This window comes from Sander vitreus, chromosome 15, assembly GCF_031162955.1.
Source record: "Sander vitreus isolate 19-12246 chromosome 15, sanVit1, whole genome shotgun sequence".
In the NCBI taxonomy this organism is placed as follows: domain Eukaryota; kingdom Metazoa; phylum Chordata; class Actinopteri; order Perciformes; family Percidae; genus Sander; species Sander vitreus.
Genome location: NC_135869.1, coordinates 1,009,837 through 1,026,687, shown reverse-complemented (window position 1 = coordinate 1,026,687; position 16,851 = coordinate 1,009,837). Strand labels below are relative to the sequence as shown.

Below are 16,851 nucleotides of genomic sequence, written 5' to 3'. Positions count from 1 at the left end.
TTCATATATTGCATTTTACTTCATTGAATCACATACACAGCAGAGCGTAAAGACAGGACACATAGGGAGAAAGAGTGGGCAGATGACATGCAACAGAAGTCCTCCATTCAAACCTCAATTCTCAAATGTTCAGCATTGTCATTTTACACATAAAGATGTACACGCATGCAAAAAATATCAATTCGGCATTCACTTTATACGTAGACAAAGCCAATTTCATGTTTTGCATCATCCGTTACTGTTAGAAACCAGGTTTGTCTTTGTTGCAAGCAATTACAAAATTCACAAAAGTTAAGACAAGTACAATCATAAGACATAATGCAGATATGTGAAATGGGAGGATAACCGTAGCAATACCATAAAATGATTACTGTATATCAGCTCTTTGAAGGTGTCAGAGTGAAGCAATGGAGGCAGTCTTGTATTCAACTCAGACTCAACCTTGATGACTCAAACTCGGGGCCCGGACTTGGACTAGAACGCTGGTAATGGTGACTCCACTTGGACTCTGACTCCAACACTGGGGACTCAGGACTTAAATGCATTGATATTGAGAGTAAACTAGACTCGTTATAAACTAACAAGTTGTGTTAATTGATCTTGGTAGGTGGTGTATCCTCACAGCCTTTTGACAATCAGCTGATTGAGGCAGTAATTGCATGAGCTGGTATATAAGAGCGGAGCTGTCATTCAGTTGGGGCTCCTTTGCTGCTGAGTACAGTTAAGCTTGTGAATTGAAGTTGTTTTTTATATATTTAATTTTTTGCTCTGCTGTCAATCCTTGTACACCATCTGGTAAGGACAGGTCATGATTTGCTTGTGGAAAAGAAGAAAACATATCAGTTTGAATGATAACGGAAAATAAATGTGACAAACGAAAGAGATCAGTGGATTCTGAGTCTGGTTTAAGCACGTCGACCGAAGCGCATTCCAAAGAACAGGAAGGGATCAAATACGTTGTCTGAACGTTTCTCCTTTGTATGTCATCCCTTGATTCAGTCTGAGCTGCAGAAACACAAGCACATCTTTCTGTCAAAACAAACGCCAAACAGAGGCACAGACACACACAGACACACACAGACACAGACACACACACACACACACACACACACACACACAGAGACACACAGACAGACAGACACACACACACACACACACACACACACATAGTGCGTTTCACTATCTTTGTGGGGACCCTTCATTGACATAATGCATTCCCTAGCCCCTTACCCTAACCTTAACCAATAACACTAAATGCCTAAACTTAACCCTTACCCTCACCCTCACCATAACCTAATTCTAACACTAATCCTAAAACCAAGTCTAAACCCTCAAATAGACCTTTAAACTTGTGAGGTCCAGCATTTTGGCCCCACAAAGCTGTCTGGACCCCAGAAGTATACTGTATTCCCAGTTTTTGGATCCCACGAATATAGTTAAAGAAGAACACACTCACACAGACACACACACACACACACACACACACACACACACACACACACACACACTAGCTTTCTTAAAGACACAGTGTGTTTTGATATTTCTTATTCTAATTTTCGACTGTAAATCTGCCTGTTAGTAGTTGTTGCAGAATAAGACATTATTTAGTGTTTTATAAAGTTATTATATGTGTACCATATCAAGTGTTTCTGAAGTTTGTATTCATTAAGTATTATTTGCTGAAAGTATCAACAGTAAAAGGTACATGCATCTTTCATGATGTTGTTTTATCTTGTTTCAATGCAATGTGAGCTGTGGTTGGCAGAGGAAGGCTGAGAGGTGTAATTATATCACCAGTGTGCCAGCTTTCTTGAGAATAGGCAGCTGTTTATTTTTCTCCAGAACTGGAATCTGAAATTACTGTGAAATGCATTTACTAGTTTAGTCATGTAGTCACTTAAACATGCCTGCACACAGAATTGAACTGATGCAGATTGCCACATCACAAGCTACCATACTGCTCAGTAGAAGACTTTGAACAGACTAACAAATACTGTAGAGTTTAGTTTGACTCATATTTTATTTGCTGATAAGAAAATGTATATTGACACCAGTGATTTAAAACCCCACATCTTAATATGTGTCTTTGGAAAGACTACTGGAATGTCTCTTAATATTTAATTATTGCTGCATAATTTCATGCATTCATATATTGCATTTTACTTCATTGAATCACATACACAGCAGAGCGTAAAGACAGGACACATAGGGAGAAAGAGTGGGCAGATGACATGCAACAGAAGTCCTCCATTCAAACCTCAATTCTCAAATGTTCAGCATTGTCATTTTACACATAAAGATGTACACGCATGCAAAAAATATCAATTCGGCATTCACTTTATACGTAGACAAAGCCAATTTCATGTTTTGCATCACCCGTTACTGTTAGAAACCAGGTGTGTCTTTGTTGCAAGCAATTACAAAATTCACAAAAGTTAAGACAAGTACAATCATAAGACGATAATGCAGATATGTGAAATGGGAGGATAACCGTAGCAATACCATAAAATGATTACTGTATATCAGCTCTTTGAAGGTGTCAGAGTGAAGCAATGGAGGCAGTCTTGTATTCAACTCAGACTCAACCTTGATGACTCAAACTCGGGGCCCGGACTTGGACTAGAACGCTGGTAATGGTGACTCTACTTGGACTCTGACTCCAACACTGGGGACTCAGGACTTAAATGCATTGATATTGAGAGTAAACTAGACTCGTTATAAACTAACAAGGTGTGTTAATTGATCTTGGTAGGTGGTGTATCCTCACAGCCTTTTGACAATCAGCTGATTGAGGCAGTAATTGCATGAGCTGGTATATAAGAGTGGAGCTGTCATTCAGTTGGGGCTCCTTTGCTGCTGAGTACAGTTAAGCTTGTGAATTGAAGTTGTTTTTTATATATTTAATTTTTTGCTCTGCTGTCAATCCTTGTACACCATCTGGTAAGGACAGGTCATGATTTGCTTGTGGAAAAGAAGAAAACATATCAGTTTGAATGATAACGGAAAATAAATGTGACAAACGAAAGAGATCAGTGGATTCTGAGTCTGGTTTAAGCACATCGACCGAAGCGCATTCCAAAGAACAGGAAGGGATCAAATACGTTGTCTGAACGTTTCTCCTTTGTATGTCATCCCTTGATTCAGTCTGAGCTGCAGAAACACAAACACATCTTTCTGTCAAAACAAACGCCAAACAGAGGCACACACACACACACACACACAGACACACACACACACACACACACACACACACACACACAGACAGACACACACACACACACACATAGTGCGTTTCACTATCTTTGTGGGGACCCGTCATTGACATAATGCATTCCCTAGCCCCTTACCCTAACCTTAACCAATAACACTAAATGCCTAAACTTAACCCTTACCCTCACCCTCACCATAACCTAATTCTAACCCTAATCCTAAAACCAAGTCTAAACCCTCAAACAGCCCTTTAAACTTGTGAGGTCCAGCATTTTGGCCCCACAAAGCTGTCCGGACCCCAGAAGTATACTGTATTCCCAGTTTTTGGATCCCACGAATATAGTTAAACAAGAACACACTCACACAGACACACACACACACACACACACACACACACTAGCTTTCTTAAAGGCACAGTGTGTTTTGATATTTTTTATTCTAATTTTGACTGTAAATCTGCCTGTTAGTAGTTGTTGCAGAATAAGACATTATTTAGTGTTTTATAAAGTTATTATACGTGTACCATATCAAGTGTTTCTGAAGTTTGTATTCATTAAGTATTATTTGCTTAAAGTATCAACAGTAAAAGGTACATGCATCTTTCATGATGTTGTTTTATCTTGTTTCAATGCAATGTGAGCTGCTGGTTGGCAGAGGAAGGCTGAGAGGTGTAATTATATCACCAGTGTGCCAGCTTTCTTGAGAATAGGCAGCTGTTTATTTTTCTCCAGAACTGGAATCTGAAATTACTGTGAAATGCATTTACTAGTTTAGTCATGTAGTCACTTAAACATGCCTGCACACAGAATTGAACTGATGCAGATTGCCACATCACAAGCTACCATACTGCTCAGTAGAAGACTTTGAACAGACTAACAAATACTGTAGAGTTTAGTTTGACTCATATTTTATTTGCTGATAAGAAAATGTATATTGACACCAGTGATTTAAAACCCCACATCTTAATATGTGTCTTTGGAAAGACTACTGGAATGTCTCTTAATATTTAATTATTGCTGCATAATTTCATGCATTCATATATTGCATTTTACTTCATTGAATCACATACACAGCAGAGCGTAAAGACAGGACACATAGGGAGAAAGAGTGGGCAGATGACATGCAACAGAAGTCCTCCATTCAAACCTCAATTCTCAAATGTTCAGCATTGTCATTTTACACATAAAGATGTACACGCATGCAAAAAATATCAATTCGGCATTCACTTTATACGTAGACAAAGCCAATTTCATGTTTTGCATCACCCGTTACTGTTAGAAACCAGGTGTGTCTTTGTTGCAAGCAATTACAAAATTCACAAAAGTTAAGACAAGTACAATCATAAGACAAGATAATGCAGATATGTGAAATGGGAGGATAACCGTAACAATACCATAAAATGATTACTGTATATCAGCTCTTTGAAGGTGTCAGAGTGAAGCAATGGAGGCAGTCTTGTATTCAACTCAGACTCAACCTTGATGACTCAAACTCGGGGCCCGGACTTGGACTAGAACGATGGTAATGGTGACTCTACTTGGACTCTGACTCCAACACTGGGGACTCAGGACTTGACTTTGGTGACTAGACTACAACACTAGGTAGACCCATGAAGACCTCTACTGCAGAGGGCCCAAAGAAAATTGCATTAATCGTCTGGGTCGTATAAGACATCAAACTACACCTTGTATGTCATATTCAATATTTACAGATCAATACAGATCAATACAGTGTAGATATTTACTTTTTAGTTGTTTAGAAGCAGAGAGAGGTCCTCTGTGTGATCGTAGGCCTGCCAGAAGATTTAGCTTTTATTTTGATGAATTGTGCATAAATGCATTGCACACACACACACACACACACACACAGACACACACACACACACTTTACCATTTAAATATTTCAGTGAGCTACTTTAGTCTAGGATCCAAGTGTCCAACTTATTTTTACCTATTTCATTTGGCTGCAAAAGTGATTGCAGTAACCTGGATGTGGGTCCTCAGAGTAAACAGCTTGAAGTTCACCCCTTTTCCTTGTTCCAACATATCCTGTAAAAGAAACAAATTAAAAAAAACAGAATGATGATTATACTGACCAGTGACCACTAGACTCTGGATGTGGTTTATGCGTAGTTCTGACATCAATACTGTGTGTAATGACCTAGAATCAAGACCATCCAGTGTAAGATGTTTACCAGGTGTGCAGTTTTTGTAAAACATTCCACATTCACAGCTGGTGTCTACGGTGTACATGGTGTAGAATTCTTTTTTGTATGATGCAGAAAACCTGCTCCATGTAGCGACACCTGTGGAAAACAAATTGTCAACCAAAAGTGAACATTTCTATAGGGTTAGTGAAAACGTGCGTGAGGTACTCAAGTATTGTATACCACAGCACCCTTTATTAAAACACTTACTGTCAAGCCACTGAAAATGTGCCCGTCTCCTGAAGGCGTTAGTGGACACAGTGTCCCTGAAGGTGGTACACACAAGAGCCAATGTTAAGTATGCCTTATCTCCTTCCTGGAGTACCACTTCGTTGAGGATTTCTGAATGCACACACGTTGGCAACTGTGAAATACAGGTCAGGCAAAATCAAGCATAGTAAAGGCAACACACTGACTACACTGTTGCCAGTACAATGGCAACAATCATTCAATTTGTATCAATCATTTTTGGGCATAAGTTAGCAGAAATATGAACATTAACAATTAATGGTGAGAACATCTAACATCATAATGCATTCCCCTGATGTTTTAGTTCCCCTGATGTTCAATAGGCAGTAATTCAGCAGTGTCCACAGGTTGGAGTTTAAAAATAAAAAACAATGTTAAATTGGTAGAGCGACAGATAGATATACTTTATTGATCCCCAAGGGGAAATTCAAGGTCCCAGTAGCTTACAGACATCGCACACAACATACACATACATCATAAACAGGATGATAAAATAACAAATCCACATGAATAATATGGACAATAAAAGTTACTAAATTAAAAAAAAAAAATTATATGAATGTACTAAGGGATGTGTAAGCATGAGACGCTTGCAGTGACAGGGCAATTATACTGTGCATAAGGTGCTCTATGAGAGTGTGTGTCATGGTGGTAGTGCAAATAAGTCCAATAGTGCAAGGATAAAGGATAAAGGGAGGGGTTGTGCACATGGGCTAATATAGCCAGTAAACAGTGTAAACGGTGTAAGCAGTAAACATTACCACCAATATGAAGCACCTGTCATCCTTTTAAAATGGAACCTTTTGAGGGAAAATTATTTTTTCCATATTATATTGTTGTTTTTTTCCATATTATAGTATTATAGTATAAAACAACCTTACGTTTTTTAATGATTCAATCAAAACAGGAGAAGGCCACTGGGTGTCCTCTGCCATCATCATGCTCACCTCATGTTCCCTCTTTCTGACCTTTGGGACCCTGTATATTGGCTGCAGTGAACCTTGGAGCAATGCTCTGGCCTCATTAGTCCAGTATGCAAACCTCTGTCCATGGCTTTTGAGTAAGATATTAGTAAAATAATAAAAAAGTAAACTAATGTAGAAGCAATGTATTTTAGGAAGTAACATTTAGAGTTGTCTTACCCGTCAATCTGGAACCGTTCCATTAGACTAATGCACCACCATTTTCGGATGTGTGCCATGTCCCTCTAAAAGAAATTATAGAATATTTAAGTTGAGGAGTAATGTTAATTTTCAGTTACAAATCACTACATCATTTGTCTGCAAAACATTAGCATGTCAATTACAGCAGAGTACAAAACAAAGTTATTAAACCAAGTTAAATAGTCCCACAAACAATACTTTGATGTGTGGTTAATACTGTAGTGCAAAGTACTTTCTAGATCATGCTTACTTAGACTTGTGGAAATTGTAAACAATTTACCAAAGTCAATGTGGTTAGGGTGGATTTATATTCCTCTTTTATACTTGCTCCTATGTGAGAGGAACAATACTGACCTCAATGAACCAAAATGGAGCCTCTGAGCTCAGGCTGAGTGCATACTGTAAAAAATATAAATAAAGTGTAAAAGGCAAAGCTCTGTGAGGTTATGGCATTTTCAGATAATAAAAAAACAACCTTTAAACAGATACTAAAAAGCAATTTACCATCAACATTAAGATGCCACAAGAATTTACAGTGGTTTGTTGAGGGAAACCCTGCAAAAATTGGGCAAAGTGTTAAATAGGCAATATAAAAGTTTTTGGGTCAAATCGGAAATATAGACGTGCATCCAAGTACATAAGTTGTTAGAGAGATGTACCTCAATGCCTTTGCCAAAATTAGTTGTCCACTGGCCCAGAGCAATGTGATGAGCTAAGTCACTGTCAAAATCAATCAGAAATACAAATTACACACATACTTGTAATAGTATCAGAAAAGAGAAGAGAATTCATATTACTCGATTCCATTATATTCAAAATACCATTGTGTGCTATTGATAGAGAAGAGTTACAATAGCCACCAACAGGGCTTAAACAAAACAAACTTATATAGCCATTGAATGAGGCTAAACTTTAAAACAGCCTTTGAACGAGGCTTTACTTTCATGCTTATGGAACCAAATACAAATCATAGTACCCTGTTGCAGACCTGTTGGTTGTGAATTTTGTTATTTGCCAAATCTGGACAATGAGCTGTGTACCTGCATTTTTGGAGTACTATGAATTCTATAGGATTCCCATACTGAACAAGCCACAGAACAGGGCTGATTGTTGTCATGTTACGAAACCTAAAGATGTTATGGTAACATGTAACAGGTAACTGTCGCCAAAGACATCTGGTTTGAGCGAGTCCAGCAAAAATAGCTCTCTCTTTGCTGGCTTCAGGACCTGTGAACCATTTTTAAAAGAACTACATTTACATACATCCTAAAACAAGAGTTAAATGTACAGAATAAACTTGAGTTCAATTTTTATTTAGACTGTTGATAGGGTTTGAAATTGACTCACACAAAGCAAATAGTGAGCTGCTTTTCCTGGCTGTCGACTCCAGGCAGGGATGATTATTGAGTCTTTTGACATGAGGTCACCCTGGCATTTAAAACAAGTGATTTTGCAGTATTGTATGTCAATGTCAAGTAACACAAAAAGTCACAGGAAAAAAGAACTTACAGGAAAAACAGCCATTGGGTTCTCTGTCTTCAACTTCCACGTTGGAACAACTAATTTCATTAGTTGGTCGCTCCTCTGTAATGTTGATGTCACCTGATGATTTTTTTTGGTTTTTTTAAATAGGAGGTGAGCAGAGTGCAAGTACACAAAGGAGTGTGAGGATTTGGGATAAAGCAGTCTTAAACCTTTGTACATATCCATGTGGTTATTATTTATACGTATTTCAGCTGCAGACTAAAGAACAAGGCACCCATCTCCTATATGCTTGTGTAGTGATCAATAAAGTATTTCTGAATCTGAAAAGAGAAATTAAAATGTGAAGTTACTTTTCAAAAAGCCTCTGCAGATAATTTCTCCACGTCTACCACGTAATTCTCCATGTCTACTTCTCCTTTGATATCTGGTGGAGGTTCTTCTATGTCGCTCACTAAAATAAAAGATAATGACAGTAGTCATGAGATCCTCAAGCAAAGGAATTAATATCTGACCCCAGGGTCAGGTCCTCTAATAAGAAAATAATGACAGAGCATGTATTCACTAAGGACATAAAGGATTTTCTACTTGCCAGCCATTTTGAAGACCTTTTTATGAAGATCCATGGTGACAACTGGTGGATTATGACCACAGTGCACACATGAGAAATCATACTGATGTGATGTCAGTGCTTCAAAATGCAGTATGGCATCACGACTGGGATAGGACATTTCATTAGTTTCCTCCAGGGTATCGATTATCCTCCCAACAGCAGTGTGGTTCTACAATGAGACATTTGGAAATAATATCAAAGGTGTATTGTATAAAATGTGCAGTGGGAATTATGTAATACATAACACATATATACAGTACATCCCTGTATGTCTTACTTTTTAAGTGAAAAACTGTAAGCATGTCGCTATATACTCTCCTGAGTGGTACTGTATTGTAAGTCACGTTGGATAAAAGCACTACACAATCAAATTAATTTAGTTTTTGACAGTGTTTTTTGCTCATTTTAAAAAATACACAACACATAACATTTTGTTGATATCTTTACAATGCACTGATGATGTATCTGAATTGAGTTGCATAAAAACAGACAAAGATGGATGCTCAAAATAATGTGGTCATCAAAGTTATGCACTCCTTCTTTCCATTCCTGATACCTGTAAAAGCTGCCACAAAGGCTGCAGCATCTACAATACGTAGACACATCTGACAAACAAAATGAAAAAAAAAAATAAGCAGATCAGAAAAAAAGATCATAGTCATTAGTCTAATATTACCATAACAAGATGCTCAATGTAGACTTTTGGACTTAAAAAAATATTTATATATATATATATATATATACCATTGCAAACAATGGAAATAACAGATACATCCATCCACACTGTATGACAATTGAAAGATGAGTCAAGAAGATATAATTTCATACACACCTTGTACAATTCCAGAGATCATGACGATCTTCGCTTTATGAGTAATGAGAATTGGCTCAGACAGAGGAACATTCCCTTGGCATTGAGCACAGAACGTCTCATATGGTATTAAGTGCCTGGGCAAGTCTTCAATTCTTGGTGGTGCACAAACATCCTGAGGCAAAACAGTTAACTTTTTACTCATCTCTATGTACTTCACAAGTCGAACAAGCAAATCGCCTTGAGGTGGATATAGAACATCGGATGGTTGCTCATCGTCATAGGAGTCAGCATCAGTGGTGTATGTGTCAAATGCCCCCTTTTCGGTTGTTCCAGTCACTGCAGGAGGCACAGCGGTTTCAGTCTCTGCTTTACATGCTTTGAGGTGCAAAAGTAAGTTGTCTCTCCTCACATAGCATTTCCAACAATGACAACAGTGGTAGTGTCCACTGGCTACACAGCCGACATTGCACTTATATATAGTAAAACCTGTAAAACAATAAAAAATGTTGATTAGATAAACTTTTAAAACGTTGAATTACTTTTAACCCTTGTGCCTAACTAAAAACATTTTCTCCTTTGCATTTTTTCTTCGAGCATTCTCCAGAACCAAATTGTACTCCCAGAGTTTTGTCGCATTGTCGTTTTAATTCTTTTTAACTTCCTTTGTGACTCCGTTACATGTCCTAGAGAATAGGCCGATCCTCCATTTTTAACAGGCTTTCAAATTTGACTGTAGTCTTTGAGTAATCTTCTCCCCCTCCCTCCCTTGCATTCGTCACGGTGCCACTGACTAAAAAGTGCAAAATGTGAAGGTTTGTCCCTCTTTGGCTGATGCATTTTAAAAATGGAGGCGCTACATGGTAAAATACATTTGTGTGACTCAGCATTGCACAATACCAGGGCCTCTCCTAAGTGGAATGCAGCCATCATTAATGGTTTTGAATACACCTGTGCTTTTCCTACTATGACATGTCAACATGTCTGTCGTGAAAAAGGTCAATTGAAATGTTTTTTTAATTCTGTGGTGTTGTAGCTCTCTTTCGATAGTCCAAATATAGTTTGCTGTATACAGTATGTACACATTATTATTACTCAGAGTTGCTTTTATTCAATTTGAATACATGTATTAACTTAAATTTCATTCATTCACAGTCATGAGGCGATACCAGAATATATTTCTAGTCAGTTATTCCACTAAAACATGATATTTAATATCACATTGTATGTTTTCCAAAAAAAAATACGTGCATGTTTAACGGGGTCCGCTTGTGGCCCTGTAAATGAGGGACCAGCTTATAGAAGTCTCCCTTCTTCTCACAAAGGGGACACTTGTACTGTGAATCAGATGTCAGTAGCAACTGAGGCTCAGGCTGTGCTCTGGCAGAACAGACTGAAGAGAAGAGGAAGAAATTATATATTCAACACAATAGTAGTAAAAGAAGCTTTAACTTTTGAATGTAGCCAATTCTCAATAATTCAAATTACATTAAAGTGACTATGTCACTTTGTAGTGTTTCTGAAACTCTGTCATTTTTCATTTAATAAAAAATATCATCATGCGAAGTACCTCACAAAAACGCTCACACACACTACCTTAGCATACATGTGCTGACACACAGCCTTTTAACTAAAAGCTATTGTCAACCTGAAATCAATAGCCGTAGATAATAGCCTAATATTAATTTTAAACAAACTGTAACAGGCTAAATAACTCCATATTGCTATTATCAGTAGCTTACCTGGTGCTTCCTGGGAGTTGTTGCCGCCATAACTCAATATGCAACAACTAGCCGTACCTTATTGTCTGAAAGTCGGAAGTTGTGTGCCACCGGGGGCGTGGCGTGAGCCAGCCGCAACTGGACCCTTCTCACATTTTTTGCAAAATGTTTTTCAATTACAAGGCAGCAAAGTAGTTTTTCTCTCCAAGTTTGTCATTTTTTGACTGACTCTCCACCCCTGTCTCTTCATGCCACTGTTCTCTCTCTGCTGTAATGCTCTTTGCTCTTTATTTTGTATTTATATCTTTATTTTTAATTGAATACATACTGTGTACATATACTTATACTTATATTGTTTATACCTATACTTATATTGTTTAATATTCCATCTAGAGTATGTGTGACGTGCACCAACAACACCATATCAAATTCCTTGTATATGTTAAAAAACGTACTTGGCAATAAAACCCTTTCTGATTCTGATTCTGATCAGTGTGACTTGAGTTGTGTATTTTCTCCTGTGAACACCAGAGGGCAGCATATAATTAAGCAACTATTCATGTGTCCAAATATGAAGTTTGGTAGCACACATAAAGCCTTCCTTCTTAAAGAGTAGCCAGGCCACAGAATGTACAACCCCAGAGGAAACTCCCTCCATCAATCTTTCCACAGAGGAGCATGTTCAATACGTTTAGCAAGATGTAACACAATCACATGTACAACAGTCTCTGGTACATCACAAGATGGGCAACCTGGACCCACATTCAGCTCTACTAGGGCCAGAAACATGTTCATTACCAGAAAGGAGAAAGAAAGGGAGAAAGGAAGAGAAACAAGGCAGAAAGAGAAAGACAGAGACAAGGGAGAAAGAGAGAGAAACAAGGCAGAAAGAGAGAGACAAGGGAGAAAGAGAGAGAAACAAGGCAGAAAGAGAGAGACAAACAAGGGAGAAAGAGAGAGACAAGGGAGAAAGAGAGAGACAAAGCATAAGAGAAAGAAGGGAGAAAGAAGACAGAAGAGAGAAAGAAAGTAAGAACAAATGAAAGATGCATGTACCTTTTACTGTTGATACTTTTAGCAAATAATACTTAATGAATACAAACTGCAGAAACACTTGATATGGTACACGTATAATAACTATAAAACACTAAATAATGTCTTATTCTGCAACAACTACTAACAGGCAGATTTACAGTCAAAATTAGAATAAAAAATATCAAAACACACTGTGCCTTTAAGAAAGCTAGTGTGTGTGTGTGTGTGTGTGTGTGTGTGTGTGTGTGTGTGTGTGTGTGTGTGTGTGTGTGTGTGTGTGTGTGTGTGTGTCTGTGTGTGTGTGTGTCTCATAACATAACATGCTCTGATTCACTTCAGATGTTTTTAGAGATCAGTGAAAAGTGCAGTTTTGGGGTTTGGTTTGGCAGAAAGATGTGCTTGTGTTTCTGCAGCTCAGACTTGTTGGCTCTAGTTGTGTGAATCAAGGGATGACATACAAAGGAGAAACGTTCAGACAACGTATTTGATTCCTTCCTGTTCTTTGGAATGCGCTTCGGTCGACGCGCTTAAACCAGACTCAGAATCCACTGATCTCTTTCATTTGTCACATTTATTTTCCGTTATCATTCAAACTTCATTTTGATATGTTTTCTTCTTTTCCACAAGCAAATCATGACCTGTCCTTACCAGATGGTGTACAAGGATTGACAGCAGAGCAAAAATTAAATATATAAAAAACAACTTCAATTCACAAGCTTAACTGTTCTGAGCAGTACTCAGCGGTCATTAAACAGTGTGGCTACAAACCAAAGGAGCCCCAACTGAATGACAGCTCCGCTCTTATATACCAGCTGATGCAATTACTGCCTGAAGATACACCACCTACCAATATCAATTAACACAACTTGTGAGTTCATAATGAGTTTAGTTTACGTTCATTATCAATGCCAAACGTCCATACGTTTTTATGCCAAAAAGTTAGTTGTGTCATCTCCATTGCATTTCCTGTCGTCCTGTCCTTCTCCGTGCTATGAGACATTAGGAGGCCAAATCACACTCATTTACACAGCCAGCGTTTCCTCTGACCTGCCTGTGTCTCCCTGCAACACACACACTACATACAAGGCCCTCCTGCTTGTATCAGGTTAGGGTTATCTATTGGCTGAGCACGCTGTCTTTCTCCAGACATCACTTCATGTCCATTTTGCTGTCAATAAGTCACATCAATATATAAAAACCCAATGAAAGCTATTCATCCATGCTCTATGCACCCTGGGCGGACGCCTTACAATAATATCCAAATGCGCAAATGAGAATCTACACAGTATGTATTTACATTTACTCTGTTCTGTCCTTATTTTTGGGTCCTTCATTCAATGTTTAGAATATGTAGCAATGAAGTAACACAGTCAGGAAAGTGGCAGCGTCTGCAACATCGCGGATGCTGAACACCAAAGAGGAAGAAGCTAGTCAGGGAGACAGCCTCTGATTGGTCGACACACTCACCCCACAACATCCTGGTAGTCAAGATGGCAGGGGCTAACGATAAACAATACCTTCATACGTATAAATAAATAACGATAAAGTGGTGGATTTATCGTTCTGCAATTATTGTGCAAAGTCTCCGAAAAGACTGAAGTTTCAGGCTGAATTATAAAGTTTCTGGAAGGGCTACAATCGCACTGAAGCCCTCTTTGGAAAGACCTAGATGTTAGTTGTCATGCTAAACAAACAGTACTTGCTTGAAGCAATGCGGAGATATAGAAGATTATGGATTCATAGTTATCGCTTTATCGTACAAAGACACTGCAGTTCTGGGATGGATTAACACGCTTCTGGCAGGCTTACTATCACATGGAGGACCTCTCTCTGCTTCTAAACAACTAAAAAGTAATTAGAGGTCTTCATGGGTCTACGTCTTGAGTCCCCAGTGTTGGAGTCAGAGTCCAAGTAGAGTCACCATTACCAGCGTTCTAGTCCAAGTCCGGGTCCTCAGTTTGAGTCATCAAGGTTGAGTCTGAGTTGAATACAAGCCTCCATTGCTCCACTCTGGCACCTTCAAAGAGCTCATATACAAAAAGAAGAGGGTCTACATTAAACAAAAATGACACCACTGTGACCATTCCAAAGGGAGTTTATTTACTGATTTTGATGAATGTAACATTTAGCGGTGTTTTTTTCTAGCAGTGGTTGCAAAACCGTGAAGGCGAACTTCAAAACTATATATATCAATATCTTACATCAAATTGGTATGACCTATTGCACATAAAAGAAGTCAGAAACATCATCCAACTTCCGAGACCTATTTCATGAATGCTCGAGTTTTTGAGATTTTAGAAATCTAGTTCTCCACTGGGTCTACCCAAATCTAAGAACCCAGGACACATATGGGTTTGGATCCACGGTTCTGTATGTGTGTATTCAAAGTGCATCGGTAGCCACAAGGTGGTACTAAATGACCTACGCAAGCAAGATTACCGATGCGCAGGAGGTGAAGGCTCAAAGAGCACAGGTCAGGCAGCAACTGAACGATTCTAGCGGGACTTTAAAGCTGAAAAAACGAGTGGATTTACCATGCTGTTTTAATCAGCAAGAGAGGAAGAGCAGAAAACCTGGATAGATTTTACCAACCTTCTTGGCAAATAGGATGGCCAGGCACAGGGGAAAGGCTACTAACGTTACATTAGTTAAGACACAAGCTTATGTTGTGACAAGTTGTTCATTACAGTTGACTTGTTAATCAGTCCCTCCAGGATTTCGCGATGTCGCAGTTCACGTGAATTCAACCAAGCACTGCAACTTCTCCACACATTTGACCAATAAGCGGAGTTTCCCGCGACTTCAACCAATCCCAGCAGTCCCATGTGCCATACTTTGTATCAGTATGTGACTCTGAGAGCCACTGACCAAGTGGGAGTGAGAACTGGTTGACGTAACATACGCACGTCGCCAAATTAATTTCCTTGTTTCTGATATGAAGACGAGACGTGTGTGACTCGAACATCTCACATTTACCAACAAAACGTACAGCAAAAGACCGTGCAAAACATTTCAGACCGTCCTGCCAACCAGTATACATTTTATCACCAATGTACGCTGTAATGATTTTTCAATCTAAAGTTGCTGAAAGCTGCTGTTTCGATCCTGTCGGCTCACTGCAGCGGGCGGGGCTGCCGCTCAGTTCCCCCTGCGACTGACGTGCGCACACACATACAAACACACACACAAACACACACACAAACAAACACACACACACACACACACACACACACACACACACACACACACACACACACACACACACACACACACACACACACACACACACACACACACACACACACACACACACACACACACAAATACACACTATGGATGCAGGAAAAACCAGAGATGAGACGACACAATGACCTAAATTGTGGACAGCTACGCTCGTTGTAAGTGCAATAATAAGTGAAAGCCCAATAAGTACTTTATTAAAATGTATAAATGTGTGTCCCAGGCCAGGTTAGGAAATTAACTAACAATGTAAAGATCAACAAGCCACTGACACGTATGTTCAAATTTGATTCATTCAATAAATTATTACTTTTTGTCAGCCATTTTCATATTATACCATCATTTGCAGCATCCTGAGCCTTTTTGGTAAGGTTACTAGAAAAATCAGCCCACAGTAGTTTTATTCTCCCCAAACCAAGTTTCCTTTTTATTTTTAAAGACCTATACCAAACAAAATCGCAACTTCTTTTTGCAACTTTCACTGTCTCTCGCAACTTCATTGCAACAAAAATACAAAAGACATCGCAACTTTTATCGGAATTTTTTACAAAAGCTCCCACGAAATCAGGCATTTTGGGCCGCAACAAACTCAAGAAAAGGCCGCAAAATCCGGGAGGGAGTGGTTAATCAGTGCCGCTGATCGAGTCTGACAGGTCGAGATAGGCCAGCCTATCATTCCATCTACCATTTTATTTTGGGTAGTCTGGATCCACGGAAGTACTGTACATTTCCTGGATAAAATCTGACATCCTGCATTTGGATGTCTGCTCTCTGTGTGTTGCCGTTCTCAAACTCCGTTCTCTTCAGGAAACAATAACAACCTTTGAGCTAGCAAGCTACCAATGAAAACTTCTGAAGAAAATTTGGATGTTTTTTTTCAGGCAATGCTTTTAAAGGTTGACAAAGAATATTTTTAGGGCATTTCCTCTCTAACTAGGACGTTTTGTGACCGATTGGTGGGATTGCTGTGGACAAAGTACACACGGAGATACACTGGTAAGAGATAATGAGGTTTAACCATGTATCAGCTAATTTAAATAGCTCACGTTACTGTATTGTGTCAACAGTTCACTTCATTTAATATTGTATGTGGCGTTTTCTTTTGCGGGGTGCAAATGTTC

The 16,851-nt window shown here is 38.8% G+C and overlaps 1 protein-coding gene across 10 annotated transcripts; it reads right to left on the bottom strand.

Annotated features, from left to right (window-relative positions):
• LOC144530394 (uncharacterized) lies at positions 1-11,568 on the bottom strand. Of its 10 annotated transcripts, XM_078269957.1 has the most exons (14): positions 11,477-11,566; positions 9,756-10,223; positions 8,664-9,092; positions 7,869-8,430; positions 7,488-7,548; positions 7,333-7,383; positions 7,183-7,227; positions 6,808-6,872; positions 6,613-6,718; positions 5,627-5,780; positions 5,405-5,515; positions 5,161-5,258; positions 4,955-5,002; positions 4,101-4,832 (listed from the first exon to the last, which is right to left on the bottom strand). In XM_078269957.1, exons 4-12 carry the CDS (start codon positions 7,943-7,945, stop codon positions 5,161-5,163), a joined length of 768 nt encoding a protein of 255 aa, XP_078126083.1. In that variant the 5' UTR covers positions 7,946-8,430; positions 8,664-9,092; positions 9,756-10,223; positions 11,477-11,566; the 3' UTR covers positions 4,101-4,832; positions 4,955-5,002. The 10 variants fall into 10 exon arrangements, 8 of the variants coding, with proteins under 8 accessions (XP_078126082.1, XP_078126083.1, XP_078126078.1 ...); XR_013503105.1 differs by lacking the exons at positions 4,101-4,832; positions 4,955-5,002 and adding an exon at positions 1-3,150 and having other exon boundaries at positions 5,371-5,515; XM_078269956.1 differs by lacking the exons at positions 4,101-4,832; positions 4,955-5,002 and adding an exon at positions 1-3,150.
• Positions 11,569-16,851: the final 5,283 nt, after the last annotated feature.

What these genes read in the sequence shown, in the direction of transcription:
- LOC144530394 (XM_078269952.1), bottom strand. Translation starts at nt 7,945, where the DNA reads ATGACAACAATCAGCCCTGTTCTGTGGCTTGTTCAGTATGGGAATCCT. An exon ending in GTGGCATCTTAATGTTGATG is followed by an intron (nt 7,228 to 7,332) that starts GTAAATTGCTTT and finishes TATTTTTTACAG; the next exon opens with TATGCACTCAGCCTGAGCTC. An exon ending in CTCCATTTTGGTTCATTGAG is followed by an intron (nt 6,873 to 7,182) that starts GTCAGTATTGTT and finishes AATTTCTTTTAG; the next exon opens with AGGGACATGGCACACATCCG.